Source organism: Orbicella franksi, chromosome 12 (assembly GCF_964199315.1).
Source record: "Orbicella franksi chromosome 12, jaOrbFran1.1, whole genome shotgun sequence".
NCBI classification, from domain to species: Eukaryota; Metazoa; Cnidaria; class Anthozoa; order Scleractinia; family Merulinidae; genus Orbicella; species Orbicella franksi.
Window position 1 is genome coordinate 19,376,259 of NC_138156.1, and position 22,065 is coordinate 19,398,323.

The 22,065-nt window shown below is 39.0% G+C and overlaps 4 protein-coding genes across 7 annotated transcripts in view; 3 read left to right on the forward strand and 1 right to left on the reverse strand.

Moving 5' to 3' along the window:
* LOC145464416 (acyl-CoA dehydrogenase family member 11-like) overlaps nt 1–22,065 on the reverse strand; it is a 49,636-nt gene that overhangs the window by 3,759 nt on the left and 23,812 nt on the right. For 3 of the 4 annotated variants that reach the window (XM_081448298.1, XM_081448295.1, XM_081448296.1), the window contains exons 3-5: nt 2,834–2,911; nt 2,378–2,561; nt 300–366 (exon numbers count right to left, since the gene is read on the reverse strand). In XM_081448298.1, the coding sequence (XP_081304424.1) occupies nt 300–366; nt 2,378–2,561; nt 2,834–2,911 (329 nt within the window). The remainder of the gene's footprint in view (nt 1–299; nt 367–2,377; nt 2,562–2,833; nt 2,912–22,065) is intronic. The other variant, XM_081448297.1, reaches the window with a different exon arrangement.
* On the forward strand, nt 5,423–8,288 carry LOC145464389 (BTB/POZ domain-containing protein 6-like). Its single transcript, XM_081448266.1, has one exon. The coding sequence runs from the start codon at nt 6,612–6,614 to the stop codon at nt 7,935–7,937; it is 1,326 nt and encodes a 441-aa protein (XP_081304392.1). The 5' UTR covers nt 5,423–6,611; the 3' UTR covers nt 7,938–8,288.
* Nucleotides 11,867–14,193, forward strand: LOC145464388 (BTB/POZ domain-containing protein 6-like). The gene has a single exon (XM_081448265.1). The coding sequence runs from the start codon at nt 12,166–12,168 to the stop codon at nt 13,495–13,497; it is 1,332 nt and encodes a 443-aa protein (XP_081304391.1). The 5' UTR covers nt 11,867–12,165; the 3' UTR covers nt 13,498–14,193.
* Nucleotides 19,840–22,065, forward strand: part of LOC145464393 (BTB/POZ domain-containing protein 6-like) — a 68,100-nt gene continuing 65,874 nt past the window's right edge. The window contains exon 1 of the mRNA XM_081448269.1: nt 19,840–21,867. Within this exon, the coding sequence (XP_081304395.1) occupies nt 19,880–21,202 (1,323 nt within the window). The 5' untranslated portion in view covers nt 19,840–19,879 and the 3' untranslated portion in view covers nt 21,203–21,867. The remainder of the gene's footprint in view (nt 21,868–22,065) is intronic.

Below are 22,065 nucleotides of genomic sequence, written 5' to 3' on the forward strand. Positions count from 1 at the left end.
AAGTGGATCAGTACCACCTCATTTTAAAACAAATTAAGGTTGCTCTGAACTCAAGCATCTCAGGTTAGCTAGCGAAAGCTGAACATTCTTCTATGTTGCACCAACGGCCACATTTTCTGCCTGAAGTATTCTTATAAACCGGCTGTAATAAGTGTCTGTGACAGAGCAAAAACTAATGTGGTAGCCTCTGTCACAGAGAGCGTCTGTGTTGCCGTTGATAATCGTGTGATTTTTTCTTTCTAAGAGGGCGGCTGTAACACAGGCTACTAAGACTGTCTACTAATGTGGCTTTACCCTACCTCTTAGCAGCCTCGATGTCATGTTCTTCGGTCTCTTCCCATGACGCATGCTCTATAAGCAAAGACGCTGACACAAAGAGAAGGAAACACTTCAGATGATTTAAACGTCAAATACGAATTGAATGCGAGCGCTGGATGTAAGCAGAGTAAGAGACAGAGTGTAATGGCCACGGCTTTTGATCAGACCCCTACAGGTAACAAGCGAACGACTGGGTCCAGTAAATATGGGTTATTGACCAAGTGTGAGATCAAGATGGCTGGATATTGGCCAAGTTCTTTTTTTGCGTGTTTATGGACCGAGACGGAGTCGAGGTCCATAAACACGCAGGCCAATATCCAACCAATATCCAGCCATCTTCACCGAACAAGCCTGGTCAATAAAGGATTTATTACATGGCTTTCGGGGAAATTTTCCTTGCGGGACACGGCGGGTAATCCCGAGCGGGCTCCTTATTATATGGCTTTGGCTTGTGGCCGATATAACGCGCGCTCTGATTGGCTAAGAGCGAGATCTGAGCGGTCATTATGTAGCCGTAATGCCCACGGGCCGATTGCGGATTATGCAATTTAGGAAGAGCCCGGCTTGGAAAATTCAAGCGCATTGAAACCATGAAAGCCGATTAAAAACAGTAAGAGAAAGTAAATTTTATTAGAGATTTTTCCTTAATAAAATTTATATAGAAGTCGTTTTTGACTTACCAACCGGTAACCTTGCTAGGCACTAGTGAAAAACAATCAAAGTTTGCCGAGTCTTAAGTGAAGCTAAAATCGCTAAGTGAAAAACACCATCGGCAGATCTGTGATGCATGCGGAGCAAAACACCACGAAGAAACTTATAAGTAAAGTTATCATCTTAGTCACAACAATTACCGAAATATTGAACTCCGTGACAGTTCTCGTCAAATAGATTCCCTCGCTTTAACACAAGCAAGTGTAAATCAGTTTCCAGGATCATCAGATGTAAAAAATCAGGCGGTTTCTGTCGGCAGCAGTGTTTCTGATAACTGCAGGAAGTTTTAGACGTCCACAAGAGTTGAAAAAGTTCATTCATTAATCCCAGAATGAAGAAGGCCAAGATATGTTGTCGAAAGCGAATGCGAAGATCGAGTTATTCTGAGCAGTGCATTCTGAAGTATTAGTATTTTCTTTCACCGAAAGACCGTTGGTTTGGACTATTTTGAAGCACTTTCTGTCTTTACTATATGCGTTGACGTTTCGCCACAAAATTCGAAAAAACTCCCCCATCAAGTTGTGGCACCACGATACTAAAATACATTTTTGAGGCTGTGACAATCATATTTCCCGTAAAGAAATGAGTGTTTTTTTAACGGAATAAGTAATACAGTGGTGAAGTTCAGTGACTGTGTAGTTTTGCCCTGGGTTTGAGACGATGAATGAATCGGTAAACGCGCGAATCGCCGGATGTAAAATGACGACTTCCGCTCGAATAATTTTTTCTTTTCTTTAATTCATGAGCCATATAATAAACAACTTAATAACCTCGACCGTTCGGTGGTTACGGGAAAATCTCAAACCTCGGCCTACCCAATTGACCTCGCTATCGCTCGGTCAATACGGCAAGGCCTCAGTTTGAGATTTTCCCGTAACGACCTCACTCTCGGTTATTAAGTAGTTAATCTTGCCCGCTAGGGTAGCCAATCACAGTAAAAGATTTGATTCATCTTGCCCGCTCACGGAGCTAACCATATAATAAATCTACTTATTATATGGTTAGCTCCGTAGGCGGACAAGTGAGCCAAATCCTGCACTGTGATGGGTTACCTGAGTGGGCAAGATTGTGTTATGTTGCCTGCTCGGGATTACGGGCTGTGTCCCGCAAGAAAAATTTCCTTGTAATTCCTTTTATTGGTGTCCTTTATTTATACTAATAAATCCTTTATTGACCAACCTTGTTGGGTAAAGATGGCTGGGTATTGGTCCCGTTCTTTTTTTGAGCGTTTATGGACCTCGACTCCGTCTCAGTCCATAAACACGCAAGAAGACAACTGCACCAATATCCAGCCATCTTGACCTCCTGCTTGGTCAATAACCCCTGATATACACATGGATTGCCATACCTATGTAAATCCTTGCTAAGCTATACGCCAGATCACGTGCAGGCAGCGATTCAGAAAGAAGCTCGTAGTTTTGTGGAGACAGCAACTTATTCATGGAAGACTGAACCTGTTCAGACAAAATCTTCAGGGTGAGGTGGGACGAATGCAACTTGTTCGAGAGGCTTGCGTGAAAAGCCTTCAGTACCTATGTTGAAACAGGAAGATATGCATTGAACATCACAAGGATATTAGAGTGTTAGGGTAGGATGACACGGTATAAAAGATATTTGACCAGTGAAAAGCGCGGGAAAATGTTGCCAGTGAAAAGTACACAAAAGGATTGACGGGTGGCAAGCGCGGGAAAAGTCACGTGACAAACGATTGCTAAGCAAATTACAGAGCCCAAAAAATGAAAAAGTAAAATTAAGTAGTGAACCACAAAATAAATCACTATATCAAGTTCTGAGTACAATTTACCTGTCCTTGACTTTTAAACACGGACCGCAGTACATCTAATGACAGAACATTCGTGGTTCCTTCCCAAATAGGCAAAACCTAAAGGAAAAAAAATATATAACAAGAAAATTAAGTAAACTGTCAAATAATTCCTTTACAAAGCCAACCTAGATCAAAAATGCAACCGTTGTCAAACAACAACTCAGGCTTATTGAAGAAGAAACACGGCCCTCCGCGAATAACATCTTTTCTTTTTAATTAGCGTGTTACTAGGAGATATTTAGTATAAGCTAAAATTGTGCATCTGTAATCTTCACTAAGATATCTGTACATCTGTAATCTTCACTAAGACACTAAAGAAATAAGGTTTACTGTGTTTGTACATCGAAGAAAATATAACTTTACATTAAGAACCATAAGATACCATCAATCACATTATTCCAGGAAAACTGGTCAGATAAAAATGCATTTTAGCAATTCATCTGGTCATTACACTAAGCCTATATAAAGACTACCATTCCAATTAAAATAACACCAACTACGAAACTTAATGAAATTCCTTCTCTCTCAGGTAATTTAACTTTAAGCACAAGAAAATTAAATGTTTACCGAGTTTTTCCATCAAGAATTTCCAACAACAGTTTTCTCCAAAAATATTCAATTTTTGCTCTTTAACAATAGGCCACTTTCCTCGTATGCAGACTATTTAAACCTGGAAACGTTTGTTCGAAGCTATTACAAGAGAAGAAATTTAGCTATTTTAGTTTCAGAGTCTTGTTTGACAACGAGCTGGTCTTGTTACAGAAAAACACTAAGAAGGAGCTAAAATAACTGACCCTGATTCGACATGTGGAGACAACAATGATAGCACTGCTGTTAGATGTTCAGAAGTAACGTTTCAATTTAGAGAGAGTATGTCGTCTCCAATCTTTGGTAACAAGACAACCATTTCACAGGATCAGTTTCCTCAGTTGATATTTTGGCTTCAAGTGGAATATAATTCTAACAGTTTTGGTCGTTAACCGCGCGGCCATGGGCCGAGTGCGGTTCATGTTTTACCCGTGGTTTATTATTTTTTTCTTTTTGTCGGTGACGAGACCAAGGCTCCCTCTCGACCAAATTCTGAGTCACGCAACGTGTAATGTTTTTCCGCCAGAAGCTGTTAAAACATTAATACACGGACAATTTTACGGATATTGCTTTCTTTGTTGTGGGTAAAATATATTTTCTTTTGGTTTTATCCAAGTGTTGGATTCAAAGGGAATAATAAATACGCTAAAAAAAGGTATTACGTCAGCCATGGAATGCGTTGACGTTGCAGCTTTCACTTTCGCTACGTGACAAATAAGATCGTGTTTACTTTGCAAGTTTATTTCGCCAGAAGTGACGGTCATTAATTTATTTGGAATTTTGCGAGTATTTCTTATGGATTTAGGCAAATGAAGTAAATTCTTTGGCTGTTTCATCGCAGCGAGTTCATAGATTGGAAGGAAAATTAAATATTTGGAAGCCATGCAAAGGACTTGTCAGAACATGCAAGGATTACGTCATTGATAGAGAAATAACCACCGTACTAAAGATAGCCGGGGATAACGCATATCTTGAATTATGTGACTCGTGTGACTTCTTTACTAGCCCTTTACTCAAGGGAAAAAAGCAATTAAATTTAATCGTGACTTTTAAGAAAGAAAGCCGTTGTTAATAGTGTTTGTATCTTCATGCCCATACATAACCCGATGAAAGTTCCAGATTAAGACGATTACGTCATCGGAGATTTCACAACGACTCCGACTGGTGGTGCAATAATACAGTTTGTGTCGATCAAGTGATGTGTCTACAGTAATCAATAAATCATCAAAGACTGCTTTGGAATCTGCCCTGCATTGCGACTGTAGAGCTAAGAAAACAGTTCAATTTTAAAAGCGCGGTTATAAGATCTTAAAGATCTTCTTGTTTTATCACAGATTATGTATATCAAATAGCCGGTGTTAATGGTTCTTCACTCAAAATAACTAAAAACTGTAACTATCGATTTGTGTGTCAAACCATTATTGCGACTGTTTACAGAAGCAGAGTGCTAAGCCCAAAACACCTTCGCCACACTAGGGTGAAATCACAAAACGTAAAGTGGAGATGAAGCAAAACAGAAATGACGGGGCACTTAAATGTTATCAACAACTAATCCGATGCGTGCATTCCACACATTGGAGTTTAGTTGTTGATGTGTAAGTCCGGTCAGCGAGACCTTGGGAACTAAAGTTCACTACGCATGCTCAAAACACAACACGCATGCTGACACCACTGTCCACTGACAACGCAGTTTCGATAGTTGTCGACAACTAAAGCAGTGATTCTCACACACGGAAAAAACGGTCAAAACGTAGTTGTCGACAATAAAAGCAGTTTCCCTTTTCGAATAGGGAAACTGTTTACCTTGTCGCTAACTAAAATGTGATTAAAATGTCTATTTTAAACTAGAAGTAACCACTGCTTACTGAGTAATCACAGCTTATTGAGTGCGTTCGATTACTCAAACAGAAATCTAGGATGCCCACAACTGTCACGGCAAAGTGAAATTTGTGACTGCAAATTAAAATTCATCACGGTAAAATAAAATTCGAAAAAATTCAAATTACTCCCGGCAAATTACAAATACTCACGGCAAAAACAAAACCCATTATCTTAATTCAAAATTCATCATGGCAAGAGCAAAAACGCTTACGGCTTATAACAATAGAGCGTTTTCACATGACGTCAAGGCAGCCATATTGGTGTTCCAAAACAATGAAACGGCGGCCATGTTGGTGTAACAAACCAATCCTTTAGGAGTTCAACTCCTTTCTTATCTAAACAGTTTCATTTGTTCCAATAAATTTGCATGGCTGCTGGTCACGTGACTGAAAACGCTCCATATGAATAGACGCGATGAATCGAAAAACATGTTATTACATCCCTCAATTACTACGCGCGCTGTGATAGGTCAATTTAGCGGGGTGTATTCTACTGTACGGCCCGCTAAAATTAAAAGCTGTTTTTGTTGCCAAAATGTCTTGTAATTTGTCGCCACGTGTTCTTAACTTTTTAGCAAGTAAAAGTTTAAAACTTCCTTTTACTCCTGGAATTGTGTATTAAAACCTTCTAGACACTTACGAGTCACTTAACAACGATTTCAAATTGACTCGTTTTGCTTTCGAATTGCGTCAGAAATTTGAGGCTGTTCCGCGTGAATAGAAATCGTTCCTCAACTCGTCAGACACACAGAAGTTATAAAAAATATCTTACTAACCTCGTTTTCTGCGTCCGTACTGTAAGTTACGGATCCTCGTTTTTCCCCTTCGATTTATGGCCCGCGCGATTCGCGCTTAGGCCATAAATCGATGGGGAAAAAATCTCGGTCCGTAACGTACAGTACGGCCCTCGGACTCAGTTAGTAAGAGGTATTTACCTGCGTAGACCCGCTTCATCTTTACTTTACTTAGTTCGTTTTGTTCGTCATTTCCGCCACTCCTTTTAGTTTCGAAGTATGTGTTACGACATCCACCATTATATATAATATTGTAATTTCATTTTTATAATTTAGTGAATATCTAAACCTCAGTGAAGAAGGCTGGTCTGGCCAGCACTGCCTGTTTTCTTAGTTCACGGCTTTGCAGTTTATTTACTTTGTAAGTATCTTTAAATTCAAATATTTTAACCTACCGCTGTCTCGACTTGCCACCAACTTTTTATCACGACTCTACACGGTCTAGCAATATCAAACTCTCTTGGTTCAAACTACGTGGATTTCAGTAAAGAAATCATGTCTGTCTTCGAGGAAAACTGGCAAACAACAACACCAACAGTCAGAGAAAGAAGCAAGTTTATGTTCAACGAGTGCGATGTGAAGTTTCTCGTCAAAAGAGCCGACGACGAAAATGAAAGTAAACTAGTGATTCCTACTCACAAGTTTGCGCTAGCGACTAGCAGTCCTGTGTTTGAAGCAATGTTTTACGGTAAGCTGGCAGAGACTACAGACTGTATTGAACTACCTGACTGTGAGTACGACAGTCTTTTGGAGTTGTTTCGTTATATGTACAGCGATGAAGTGAATTTGAGCGGAAGTAATGTGATGGGAGTGTTGTATTTGGCGAAGAAGTACATGGTGCCTTCGCTGGCTGATAAATGCATTGAATATCTGAAAGATAACTTAGATTCATCAAATGTTTTCAGCATCCTGCCATCTGCGAAGAAATACGAAGAGAACAAGCTGTTTCATCAATGTTGGAAAGTGATCAGTAAACAAACAGAAGAGGCGGTGAAATCAGAGTGTTTCGAGACCATTGAAAGGTCCTTACTTGTAGCAGTAGTCAAGCATGACAATCTAACGATCAAAGAGATAGAGCTGTTTAAAGCTGTTGACTTGTGGGCGACGAAGGAATGTGAAAGGCAAGGTTTAGCAGCAGATGGAAAAGCGAAAAGAAAAATTCTTGGACAAGAAATAATTAAGGCGATACGCTTCCCAATAATGGATGAAAAAGAATTCGCTAGTGTGGTTTTAGACAGCAAAATATTAACAAAAGAAGAAATCGTCAGTGTTATCAAACATCTTAATTCAGTCCCGAGTTCTCCGATGGTGTTTCCAAAAATTAAAAGATCTGTTTCAACTGGTGACATACAACGATGCTGTAGATTTAACTCGTTATCAGACCGCAGATGGAAATATGGCCCTTCGAGAGATCAAGATTGCATCTTATTTTTACTGGACAGAGATACCAAGCTACTCGGAGTGTGCTTATTTGGTAGTGAGAATAATACTTACTCCGTAGAACTGGTGGTAAGGGATCTCAAACGTTTCAAAGTTTTGGTCCTTAAAACCGGAACATTTTCCTCAGAGCTGTTACAGGGAAACAAATTTACCTATTTTGGTGTTAAAGTCTTGTTTGACAACGAACAGGTTCTTTTAGAGAGAAAGACCTTGTACGAAGTAGAAGCTAAAATAACTGGCCCTGATTCGACGTGTGGAGACAACGGTGATCAGTTTGTCGCATGTTCAGGAGTAACTTTTAAATTTAGTAACACTTTATTCAGTAGTAATGGAACAAACATCCAACAGGGTCAGTTTCCCGAATTAATGTTTTCTCTATAAATTCATATCAATTTTTATAATATGTCGAATTATTCTCGTATTTTGATTGGCTCAGTCTTTCTTATGGAGGAGTTGTATCGCAACCCAAGTCAAGTTCGAGTCAATTTTTATTCTTTATTCGCTTTTCCTTTTTTAAGACCTACACTGCGTCGGATCAATTTGAGAACGGACCAATCATCTGCAAGGATTTGTGTTTGAGGAAAACTCGGTCATGGAAATCACATGATTACCGTGACATCATCGTTTTCGAAAAGCTCCGTTTTCGTGACGGATTAGTGTGGACGGTAGGCCTAACCGGAGAAATAAAGCTGCGCTTTCAAATTCCTCCCGCGTAGTGTGGACAGGGCCATAGTTTGACTATAATTGTTATTGTAAAACCAATTGTCAGTTATTTTTTCCAGTTATGCGCTAGTGAAAATCGACCTTAAAAGTTCTTGATTATTGGACTGTATAGACTCAAGTTTCACATTTTAGCAGAATTCACACTGTTCTTTCAAAAACTTGTTACAATAAACTTCTTCTAGTGACTCTCAATCTGCCGGGTTCTTAACATGTTGAAATTTGGTTCAATCTCAGCCTCAATGTTCTTAAAAAAAGATTCTACAAAAAAGTTAAAATTTGTCCCTGGAAAATAGAATTTTGATGTCTTTACTTTCGATTTAAGTCATTTGCAATTTATCACTGACTTTAAATAGTGGGGAGGAGTAGACTGGAACTGATAAACATTAACCCCCTCCAGGGTTTGAACATGGGGTCATGTGACCAGCCCAGCCATGTAATCTCGAGCGTTATCCCGATTTCATCTGCAGAAAAGACATGTTTTTCATTCCTCCACCTTCCCATATCCTAGCCGCTTGTCTTTGTACGTGTCCAGTGCCCACATCTTTACTGGGCCAAACTATGTCTGAAGGATTTTTTCAATGAATTTGATATTTTATTAAAAGCGGCTATGAGTCTTAACCACAACCATATTACTCCAATCTCATGTCTGGTTTTTGTTGCCGAGTAAACAGAGCTCAGGCAAGGCGGCTCAAGACCTATTATTTGGTCATTTCCAATTACGATCGACATCTGATTTCTCCGAACCGCATCAGAAAACTGTACGGTACAGATGATGGGAAAATAGAAATGTATTAATCAAGAAACCCAATTTGGGTTGACATACAACCAGAACTAACATAATAAGAATGACAACGACGAAAATGAGAAAGGAAAATTTATATCTTAATCTTGAGAGGTGATACAACTCAAGTCCAGCAGTTATTTTAAAGATGAAAATCGTCGTCGCTCATATTAAAAAACGTTTGCCCATTGAAATCAAACTACAATAACAAAGCTCTCCGCTACAAGTCTAAATTCCACTTTCTTTTATTCGGTTATTATTACTCTGCTTATAATCCTAATTGTATTAAAAACTGACAGCACAGCATCGCACAGAACACTGGACATCGTTAACTATTCAGAACAACTAAAATGAGGCACGCCACACTAAATATGCACAAAGCTACACCTCTTACATTTTCATTGACATATCAAAGATTTGGACAAATAACCAGACTACCCTAATGCTTCAACATTTTCTAGAACAAAGCGCTTTGCTTGCAACGCATGCGCAGAAGACTAATCTACGTTGCTGTCTACTATGTGGAAGATGCAGTACACACGCGACCATACCCGAACGTCGCGAGCTTTTCCTTGCGGTGTAAAGCCTGGTTCACACTTGCGACATAACGACATAAGAAGGGCTTAATCACCTTTATGTCGTTATGTTTGCAGTGTGAACATGCTGACGTAATAACACAACAGCATGAAAATAACTACAACACGAAACACTGTTTTTTTCCTTATGTCATTATATCCATGTCGTGCGAACAACATTGAGAAAACAACATAACAAAGAACCAATCAAATCGGCGCAAGAATTGTCGAACCCAGTCCACCACCAACACTATTTTCAAAATGGCGGCGTCAATCAACTGGTGCGGCCCATGAGATCAAGACAGTTAATCCCGTTTACCGGAAATAATATTTTGGATCACCCAAACTCAGTTCTCTGACGAGGTTCTGGTACTAGCCGTGTGCTGTCCTGGTTTTTAGTTGAAAGATCGGACGCACCCACTATTGCATGTTCTTCTAGAGTTGTTTTCCCTTTCTTTTCGACACTCATACATTGCAAAGCAAACATGCAGGTGACCAGAATAAAGGGAAACAACTAGTTATACTATATATGATGTTGCAAGTGTTATAAAGAGACAATGCAATAGTGTAATACAGAGCAGAAAATGAAAAGCAAATCTCAAACTATAACAATCTACCTTAATCTCATCATGACAAATTAAAACCTTTAGTATAAACCAGAACATTGTTCACTAAAACCTTTTTAGGAGCACGAATTTGTATTTCACTGAGTTTGTACATTTTGTGACATTTTTCTGTGCAAGATTATTTGACACATCGAACAATAATGCCAGGTTTAAGAAATGTCCACAAAGATTAACGGAGAAAAGTAGGTTGGTAGTGTAAATGAACAATTGCAATATTTTATATAAAAAAGACGTAAACAATGTAATTTAATGTAATGAAGGTTGTCTATATAATGTAAGTTCAGTCCTGTTATTAATGACTGTTATTAACATATATATTTTAAATAAATCAACTGGGGGTAATTATACGCAAACGATGCAAACAAAGCTAATCGCCGGAAGCGCATTCTCCAGTTGTGCTCAGTCTACCCTCACAGTTGCAGTAAACGTTATTTGTTCTTTTGTTCTCTTAAAGGGTATCGCGTCATTCATGTGAGACCCTACAAGAGCTGCTATTGTTTTATTATTGTAGGAGCTGTTATTCTTTTAGGGCTAGGGGCATTGTTTCTGTTGTTTGTTCCGTTGTTCCCTTAAAGAGTATCCAACAATTCATGTGAGACCCAGCGAGAGCTGCTACCCGAACCCAAATAAAACACGCCTTAAGGCCCAGTTCAGACGTCGTGCTTCTGCCGTGCCGAACTAAATTCAGGAATTAAGTTCGACAAAAGCACGGCAGAAGCACGGCGTCTGAATCAAACTTTTGAATTAAGTTCGGCAAGCAATTAAGTTCGACAAGCTCTGCCGTGCTACACGACTCTGGGACGGCAGCGATTCAAACGTCGTGCTTCTGTCGCGCCAAACTAAATCCATAAATTATGTCAATGTGTTTTGGCGAGATTTCGTTCCCTGGGGGAGTTAGGAGGAGAATTGTTACGAGGCTTCAGTAAACCCTGGATTTGATTCGACTCTGGCACGACGTCTGAATCAGAGTTGATTTCCTGCCGTGCTACAGTCGAACCAAATTGCAATTTAGTTCGGCACGGCAGAAGCACGACGTCTGAACTGGGCCTAAGACAAAATTGACCACTGTTGTATTGGGAACTCTAGTCTAGTATTTATTGCTTCCCCTGATAAGTGTTTCTTGTCAACTTTGTCGGTTGCTTTACAATAACTAGGCGCTCCCTGCTTGAGTATAGTTTCAAACCAGAAGAATATCGAGGCAGAAATTTGCAAAAATTTCAAGAATATATGAAGACTAAACTCGAGACCGAGATTTTTTTAAAAAAACATACTTTTGTAAGTTGAAAATTTCTAAATACAATTATATGTTGTATACTAAACCATATGAAATTTTTCCTTTCTCTAAACGCCAAAACTATAGGGAAGCAGCAACAAAAACAGCACTTGCCGTATGTTTGGTGCTAATAACATTTCTGCAAGAAGTTATGTGCGTCATATCAGACATTAATGCCTGCAGGCTGGCTCCAAAATTACTTTAACACCATCCAGACAACAAATACATTCGAAAACAGAAATGTCATACTCTATAATCTAAGAATATTCACAAGAATATTTTCAGTCCAAAATCGGCAGAAAAATAAGTACATTCAGCCTGGGCCGGAAAAGCAATATTCTTAGAAAAAGAGAGCGTAGCCCGTGGGAAACTTATTTTCTACTCTATTTTTCTTGGTACAATATTCCTGGGAAAATCCGACTGATAATAAGGAAGGTGTCACCAAACACTCTTTTAGCGTGACCGGTCACACCAACTGAGTTCGTGATAGCTTCCAGTTAAGTAATTATATATTCAAATTTTTGAACACACCGCTGTCTCGAGTTGCCACCCACTTTTCATCACGAATCTACACGGTCTAGCAACCTCAAACGCTCCTCCTTTAAACTACGGTGATCTCCGTAAAGAAATCATGTCTGTCGTCGAGAGAAACTGGCAAACAACAAGACCCACCATCAGAGAAAGAAGCAAGTTTATGTTCAACAACAATCTCTTCAGCGATGTGAAGTTTCTCGTCAAAAGAGCCGATGACGAAAGGGAAAGTAAACAAGTGATTCCCGCTCACAAGTTCGTGCTGTCGATTAGCAGTCCTGTGTTTGAAGCCATGTTTTATGGTGAGCTGGCGGAGACTACAGACTCTATTGAACTGCCTGACTGTGAGTACGACAGTCTGCTGGAGTTGTTTCGTTACATGTACAGCGATGAAGTGAACTTGAGCGGAAGTAATGTGATGGGAGTGTTGTATTTGTCGAAGAAATACATGGTGCCTTCACTGGCTGATAAATGCATGAAATATCTGCAAGATAACTTAGATCCATCAAATGTTTTCAGTATCTTGCCCTCTGCTCAGAAATTCGAAGAGAAAAACCTGGTGGATCGATGCTGGAAACTGATCAGTAAACAGACAGAAGAGGCGTTGAAATCAGAGTGTTTTGAGACCATTGAGAGGTCCTTACTTGAAGCAGTAGTCAAGCATGACAATCTGACCATTGAAGAGATTGAGCTGTTTAAGACTGTTGACTTGTGGGCAACAAAGGAATGTGAAAGGCAAGGTTTGGCGGCAGATGGGGAAGCGAAAAGAAGAATTCTTGGAGAAGAAATCATTAAAGGAATACGCTTTCCGATCATGGATGAAAAAGATTTCGCCAGTGTGGTTTTGGACAGTAAAATATTAACAACAGAAGAAATCATCAGTGTTCTCAAACTTCGGAATTCAGTCCCGAGTCCGCCGAAAGAATTTTCAAAAACTAAAAGATCAGGTTCTGACGGTGACATTCAACGATGCTGTAGATTTAACTCGTTATCAAATCGCAGATTGCGATACGGCCCCTTGAGAGACCATCTTATCTCATTTTCTGTAGACAGAGATATCAAGCTACTCGGAGTGTGCTTAATTGGTGGTGAGAATAATACTTACAAGGTAGAATTGGCGGTAACGCCATTGTTTGGAATTACAGCTTTGATGCATAAAACTGGGCAATTTTCCTCTGAGCTTTTACAGGGGGGGAAATTTAACTATTTCGGTTTTAAAGTCTTGTTTGACAACCAAGAGGTCCTTTTACGGAAAAACACCAAATACTTTGTAGAAGCTAAAATAAGTGGCCCTGATTCGATATGTGGAGACAACGGTGATAGCACTGTTACATGTTCTGGAGTAACTTTTACCTTTTTAGATATTGCCTCTACGGGTAGTGGAACAACCACTCAACGGGGTCAGTTTCCCGAGTTAATTTTTTCTCTCTAAATTCATATCAATTTAATATGTCGAATTATTCACGTATTTTGATTGGCTCGTTCTTATCGAGGAGTTTTATCGCAGCCCAAGTCAAGTTCGAGTCAAGTTCTATTTTTATTCGCTTTTCCTGTTTTATGATCTAGACCCCGTCCACCGTACGCCGGAGAAATTAGAAACCGGCGTTTTCACTCTGAAAATTTTCCATCCACACTACGCCGGAGAATTTGAAAATGCAACAATCACCGTGAATATCGTAACGTCATCGTTTCCGAAAATCTCCGTTTTCAAAAAGTTTTCCGTCCACACTAAAACGCAAAGCTGGCGTTTTCAAATTCCTCCGGTTTGAAGAGCATTTTCGAAAAGCTCCGTTTTGGTGACGGATTAGTGTGGACGGCAGGCCTAACCGGAGAAATAAAGCTTCGTTTTCGTGACGGATTAGTGTGGACGGTAGGCCTGACAGTAGAAATAAAGCTTCGTTTTGGTGACGGATTAGTGTGGACGGTAGGCCTAACCGTAGAAATAAAGCTTCGTTTTCGTGACGGATTAGTGTGGACGGTAGGCCTGACAGTAGAAATAAAGCTGCGTTTTCAAATTTCTCCGGCGTAGTGTGGACAGGGCCATAGCTTGATAATAATTGTTGTGGTAAAAAAATTTTTAGTTAGGGTTATCAGTAATGCGCTAGTGAAAATCGACCTTAATGTGATTCCTCAGAAATAAAAGTTGTCGAATAATTTTTTTCAAACTTTCCCTGAATGTTCCCTACCAGGCACCGTATCGAAAAATGCAATTAAAAGGAAAGGTCACCATTATCGCTAAAGAGATATGATGGGCCAATCTTACCCCATTTATGCCTAATCACGCGCGTTATTTCATCGGTTGACGTCGTATTTTGCGGTAGCTGAAAGCAAACGTTATTAAAGAAATACTTGAAGAAATCTTGATAGGTAGAAAGTATCGGGCACATGGAACAATGTAATGTAACCGTATAATTTATGGCAAAATCACACAATTCTACACGACATTGACTCAAAAAGGGCCGCAAATCATTGTTTTCGAGGTCATAATTCGCATCCTGGCGTGTCGGTTTTGTGCACTCTTTTAGCTATATCATTTTTTCCTCCCGAACAATTTTTTTCTCAATTTTTTAGCTTAAAGAGCATAATTTGTACACCAAAATTATGCAATAAAAAATATAGGTCACCAAGCCCGTTTAAGAGAAAACGAACATTTATTTCGCTGTCGAGCTAAACTTGAGGGAAAATCTCCTACGTTGTGTACGTGTGCCCGCGCTAATGACGCGAAAATCGTGCGAAGTAGGGATGCGCAATGCAAGACTGCGGAATCACCTTAAAAGTACAGTGGAACCTCGATTTAACGAAGTGGCTGGGGACCGGCCAAATTTGTTCGTTAAATCGAGGGTTCGTTATATCGAAAACCTCGATATAACGAATTTGAGGGGAAACGACCAAAATGTTCGTTATATCAAGGTCATAGTTAATGATTGATTTGTAACACAGGTGACTTCTGTCACGCAATTCAATGCAGTTTTCGTCTCCCAGAAGTGCCGCGTTCTGAGATGCAATTCATTAAGCATGGTGGCTTTCAATATCAATTATTTTCACTTTAAAGCAGACGCGCAACTTTTGTTTACAAAAGAACCACACTTTCAGAGTAGCGATTTAAAAATGTTGCAACATAGAGGTTATGCCATAAGGATTACAAGGATTTGTTGACTGTTGATCTGTTCAGCGTTTATCTTCTGTCGCGTGTTGACATTGTAATGCGCTATATCGAGGTAGATTTTACGTTTGGGCTTCCGGATTATGTTCGTTATATCGAAGAATTCGTTATATCGAGGTTCTATTCCATACATTTTACTGTAACTTTGGCCGGGACATAGAATATCGTTCGTTATATCGAGGACCTCGTTAAATAGAGGTTCGTTAAATCGAGGTTCCACTGACTGTACTTGGTTATTAGACTGTATAGACTCAAGTTTTACATTTTACCAGAATTCACGCTGTTCTTAACTTCCTCTAGTGACTCTCAATCTGCGGGATTCTTAGCATGTTTATAAAATTTGGTTCAATCTCAGCCTCAAACTTCTTCTGGAAAAGGTTCTAAAAAAAGTATAATATTTGCTTGGAAATAGGTTTTTTTATGTCTTAAGTTTCGGTTTAAGTAATTATTAATTTATGCGTGCCTTTAAACTTTGGGAAGAGTAGATTGGAATAAGCATTAACCACTTCATGGGTTTGAACATGGGGTCATGTGACCAGCCCAGCCATGTAAGCTCGAGTGTTATCCCGATTTCATCTGCAGTAAAGACATGGTTTTCATTCCTCCTCCTTCCCATATCCTAGCCGCTTGTCTTTGTACGTGTTCAGTGCCCACACCTTTACTAGGCCAAACTATGTATGAAGGAGTTTTTCCATGAATTTGATATTTTATTAAAGCGGCTATGAGTCTTACCCACAACCATATTACTCCAATCTCGTGTCTGGTTTTTGTTGCCGAGTAAACAGAGCTCAGGCAAGGTGGCTCAAGGCCTGTTTAAACATAAGCAAAAGCGATCAACATCTGATTTCTCCGTACTGCATCAGAAAGCCATTAAGTACAGATGATAAGAAAATAGTCTAGTGTCAATCACGAAACCCAGTTTGGGTTGATGTACAACCAGAACTAACATAACTTATTAGGGAGTTTAATAAGAAAACCACGACGGCAACGGCAACGGGAACATCGCTAAACAAAAGGTGTAATGAGCTGACAATGGCTGTGCACGTGCGTTATAATTCTTAGTACATCTCTTTGCCGTCCTCTGCAAAATAACAACGTGAAATGACCAAATTTTGCGTTGTGTGGAAAACGTGAACCACAACGGATAATATTTAACGTTATGTTCAATAACCAGTTTTGACAAAGAGAACCAAACTAAATGACTTTAGAGTATCGCGAGATTCGTAGGTAAAATGTAAAGTTATTATTTAATCGACGTTTTCCTCGGCGTCGCCGTCGCAGCTTCTTAAACTCCCTAATAACAATGACAACGGCAAAGGAGAATTTACATCATAATATTGAGAGTCCAAGGATTAAATGTGATGCAACTCAAGTCCAGCAGACAACAGTTGTCTTAAGAAGAGCCACCGCTCATGTAACAAAAGGTTTACCCATTGAAATAAAACTACAATAACAAAGCTCTGTGCATTGTTTCACTTTGGCTACAAGTCTAAATTCCACTTTGTTTTATTGGTTTATTATTACTCTGCTTATAATCCTAATTATATCAAAAACGGACAGCACAGCAACGCACAGAATACTGGACATCGTTAATTAATCAGAACAACTAAAATGAGGCACGTTACACTGAATATGCACAAAGCTACACCTCTTACATTTTCATTGACATATCAAAGATTTGGACAAATAACCAGACTACCCTAATGCTTCAACATTTTCTAGAACAAAGCGCTTTGCTTGTAACGCATGCGCAGAAGACTAGTCTAGGTTCCTGTCTACTATGTGGAAGATGCAGTACACACGCGACCACACCCGAACGTCGCGAGCTTTTCCTTGCGGTGTAAAGCCTGGTTCACACTTGCGACATAACGACATAAGAAGGGCTTAATCACCTTTATGTCGTTATGCTTGCAGTGTGAACATGCTGACGTAATAAAACAACAGCATGAAAATAACTACAACACGAAACACTGTTTTTTTCCTTATGTCATTATATCCATGTCGCGCGAACAACATTGACATAACAACATAACAAAGAACCAATCAAATCGGCGCAAGAATTGTCGAACCCAGTCCACGCCCAGCACAATATTCAAAATGGCGGCGACTATGACCGAGCAAGAATCAACTGGCGCGGCTCGTGAGATCAAGACGGTTAATCCCGTTTACCTGAAATAATATTTTCGATCACCCAAACTCAGTTCTCTGACGAGGTTCTGGTACTAGCCGTGTGCTGTCCTGGCTTCTAGTTCAAAGATCGGACGCATCCACTATTTCATGTTCTTCTAGCGTTGTTTTCACTTTGTTTTCGACACTCATACATTGCAAAGGAAACATGCAGGTGACGAGAATAAAGAGAAACAACTAGTTATACTATATATGATGTTGCAAGTGTTATAAAGAGACAATGCAATAGTGTAATACAAAGCAGAAAATGAAAAGCAAATCTCAAACTGTAATAATCTGCCTTATTCTCACCATGACAAATAAAACCCTTTAGTGACAAGAACGTTCACTAAAAACATTTTAGGAGCACGAATTTGTATTTGACTGAGCTTGTACATTTTGTGATATTTTTCTGTGCAAGATTATTTGACACATCGAACAATAATGCCAGGTTTAAGAAATTCCCACAAAGATTAACGGAGAAAAGTAGGTTGGTAGTGTAAATGATCAATATTTTAAATAAAAATGACGAAAACAATGTAATTTTATGTAATGAGGGTTGTCTGCATAATGTAAGTTCAGTCCTGTAATTTATGAATGTTAACAACATAAATATTTTAAACAAATCAACTGGGGGTAATTATACGCAAACGATGCAAACAAAGCTAAGCACCAGAAGTGCATTCTCCAGTTGTGCTCAGTCTACCCTCACAGTTACAGTACAAGTTAACTTTTAAATCTCATTCACAAACACTCCAAGTAAACAGAAGTGTAGCAGCTCTCGTAAGCTGCTATTGTTTTATTATTGTAGCAGCTGTTATTGTTTTAGGGCTAGGTGCATTGTTTCTCTTGTTTGTTCTGTTGTTCCCTTACAGGGTAGCAAGCCATTCATGTGAGACCCAACGAGAGCTGCTACCTGACTCCAAATAAAACACGCCCGAAGACAAAATTGACCACTGTTGTATTGGGAACACTAGTATATTCTCTGTTTCTCGTCATGAGTGTTTGATGTAAACTCTGCCGGTTGCTTTACAGTAACTAGGCGCTCCCTGCATGAGTACAGTTTCAAACCAGAAGAAAATATTTCATAAGAATATCGAGGCTGAAATTTGGGCAACTTCAAGAATATTTTAAGAATAGATCGTTTTCACGTGACGTCATCATTTTCTAAAATCGAAAATCAAAGAGCCATCAAAGTTTTTCATTTTTTTTTCCATTCATTCTGTTTATTTCCCATTTTACCCAATATAGTAATAGGGCTAGGTTTTTATCCCCATCAGGCATAAGAGGGGATAAATTTATATCTGTTCACAATTTTACAGCTGAATAGTGTGCTTCGTTTGGAAACCAGCGTATTTTGAATTTCAGAGTTATGGTGGTGCGCGACACAAAGCTACGATGGCATATGTCGAAAAACATATACCTATCTCATGATTTTTTAGCTTTTCTAGAAGTTAGATCATTAGGAAAAGTGCTTATGTAAATGCCTGTTTGTTCAGTACAGATAATCAGTCGCCTAGATGGCCAAAGTAAGTTCCACATGTCTACACTATTTTCCGGCCGCCATATTGGTGTACCACAGAGGTGCACCAACATGGCGTTTCCATGCTGGGCTCTGTAAATTTCTGCGAAACATTTCGATGAATATCTGCAGTCTGGGAAAACGCACAAACCTCAAACTTGGAGAAGTGTCTTCTTTATTTATTTCCTATAAGATCACAATTTCTTGACTTTATCCACGGAATGGTTTTCGATTTATTTTTGTGTTGCGTGACAGTGAAAACGATCTATAAACCGGAGGCTGAGAGTCTGAAAAGAATTCACTTTTGTGTGTTGAGAATTTGAAAATACAACAGCAACATACGATACAACTATATGTTTTTAACCAAGAGAAAATGAGAAATATATGCCCTCATTTTCTCTTGTTTTAACTAAACTGTATCAAATTTTTCTTTTCTCTAAACGACTAGCCAAAAATCAACAAAAACAGCACTAGCCGTACGTTTCATGCTAATAACATTTCTGAAAGAAGTTATGTGCGTCATATCAGACATAAATGCCTGCAGGCTGGCTCCAAAATTACTTTAACACCATCCAGACAACAAATACATTCGAAAACAGAAATGCCACACGCTATAATCTAAGAATATTCACAAGAATATTTTCAGTCTAAAATGGGCAGAAAAAATAAGGCGGAAAAACAATATTCTTTTATAAAAAAAAGAGTGTAACCCACTCTATTTTTCTTGGTACAATATGCCGGGGAAGATCTGACTGATAATAAGGAGGACGTGACCAAGCATTCACTTCGCGTGACCTGTCACACCAACTGAGTCCGTGATGGCTTTCTGTTGAGTAATCTTATATTCAAATTTTATAATATACCGCTGTCTCGAGTTCCCACCCAGTTTTTATCACGAATCTACACGGCCTAGCAACCTCAAATTCTCCTGGTTTAAACTACGTTTATTTCAGTAAAGAAATCATGTCTGTTGTCGAGAGAAACTGGCAAACAACAAGACCCACCATTAGAGAAAGAAGCAAGTTTATGTTCAACAACGATCTCTTCAGCGATGTGAAGTTTGTTGTACAAAAGGCCACTCAAGGCGAAAACGAAAGTAAACAAGTGATTCCTGCTCACAAGTTTGTGCTGTCGATTAGCAGTCCTGTGTTTGAAGCCATGTTTTATGGTGAGCTGGCGGAGACTACAGACTCTATTGAACTGCCTGACTGTGAGTACGACAGTCTGTTGGAGTTGTTTCGTTACATGTACGGCGATGAAGCGAACTTGAGCGGAAGTAATGTGATGGGAGTGTTGTATTTGGCGAAGAAATACATGGTGCCTTCACTGGCTGATAAATGCATCAAATATCTGCAAGATAACTTAGATCCATCGAATGTTTTCAGCATCTTGCCCTCTGCTCAGAAATTCGAAGGGAAAAACCTGGTGGATCGATGCTGGAAACTGATCAGCAAACAGACAGACGAGGCTGTGAAATCAGAGTGTTTCGAGACCATTGAGAGGTCTTTACTTGAAGCAGTGGTCAAGCGTGACACTCTGGCGATTGAGGAGATAGAGCTGTTCAAAGCTGTTGACTTGTGGGCGACAAAGAAATGTGAGAGACAAGGTTTAGCAGTAGATGGGGAAGCGAAAAGAAGAATTCTTGGAGAAGAAATCATTAAAGGAATACGCTTTCCGATCATGGATGAAAAAGATTTCGCCAGTGTGGTTTTAGACAGTAAAATATTAACAACAGAAGAAATTGTCAGTGTCCTCAAACTTCGGAATTCAGTCCCAAGTCCGCCGAAAGAATTTTCAAAAACTAAAAGATCAGGTTCTGAAGGTGACATTCAACGATGTTGTAGATTTAACTCGTTGTCAAATCGCAGATTGCAATATGGCCCCTCGAAAGTCCATGGTATCTCATTTTCTGTAGACAGAGATATCAAGCTACTCGGAGTGTGCTTATTTGGTAGTGAGAATAATACTTACTCCGTAGAATTGGACGTAGGGGTGTATGGAAGTATGACAGTTTTGGCGTATAAAACTGGACTATTTTCCTCAGAGCTTTTACCGGGGGAGAAATTGAACTATTTTGGTGTTAAAGTCTTGTTTGACAATGTTATTTTAAAGAGAAACACCGAGTACTATGTAAATGCTAAAATAACTGGCCCTGATTCGACCTGTGGAGGCAACGGTGATAGCACTGTTACATGTTCTGGAGTAAAGTTTACCTTTAAAACATGGCCAGGTAACAACACAACCATTCAAAAGGGTCAGTTTCCTGGATTAATCTTTTCTCTTTAAATACATATTAATTCAGGACAATTAATTTAGCTCATTTGTCGCAGATTTTTTAAAAAACTTCAAGTTGTGAATGTTTGTTTATTCAGAGAAAGGACAATTGCGACTGCTTACAAAATTAAAGCTTTAAGGTCAAAAACTGTTTTCCATCAGAAACAAAAGTGAGATGTATGCAAAAAAGAGCAATGAAGAGCAACTTTCATTGCCGGTTTGAATTCGCTTTTTACTTAGAACTCTCTAAGGAGAACATTTCAATGAATTTTGCCAGTTAAACCTTTCAATTCCCAAGACTAACCCAAAGATAATTTCTCCTTACAACACTCATACATTGCAAAGGAAACAGGCGAGGAGAAGAAAGAGAATTATCAATTACTGAACATATAGTTCTACTGTATATAGTGCTGCAGTGTTATAAAAGACATTGGCTTTGTCATTGAATGTTTATAGAGCAATAGTGTGAAACAAAGCAGAACAAGGAAAGCAAATCTCAAATTGAAATAATTCGCCTGAATCTCAGTACAACAAACTGAAACCTTTGGTAGCACAAACGTTGTTTACTGTACTTCACAGGGCAGGTATATTTTGTGTGTGTTATTTGATCTACTGAAAAACAATGGCACAAGTAAGAATTTTCCACAAAGATTAGCGGAGAAAAGTAGTTTGATAGTGTAAATGATGAAGTGCATTGTCGAAAGGAAAATGTAAATAATGTAATTTTGTGTATTGAAAGTTGAATGTGTAAAGTACGTTCAGTCCAGTCACCGACGAATGTGATTAAAATATATTTTTCAATAAATTAACTTGGGAATATAACTCACTGTCCTGATTTACAAGCAGATTCTAAAAACTAACATTAATTAAAATGA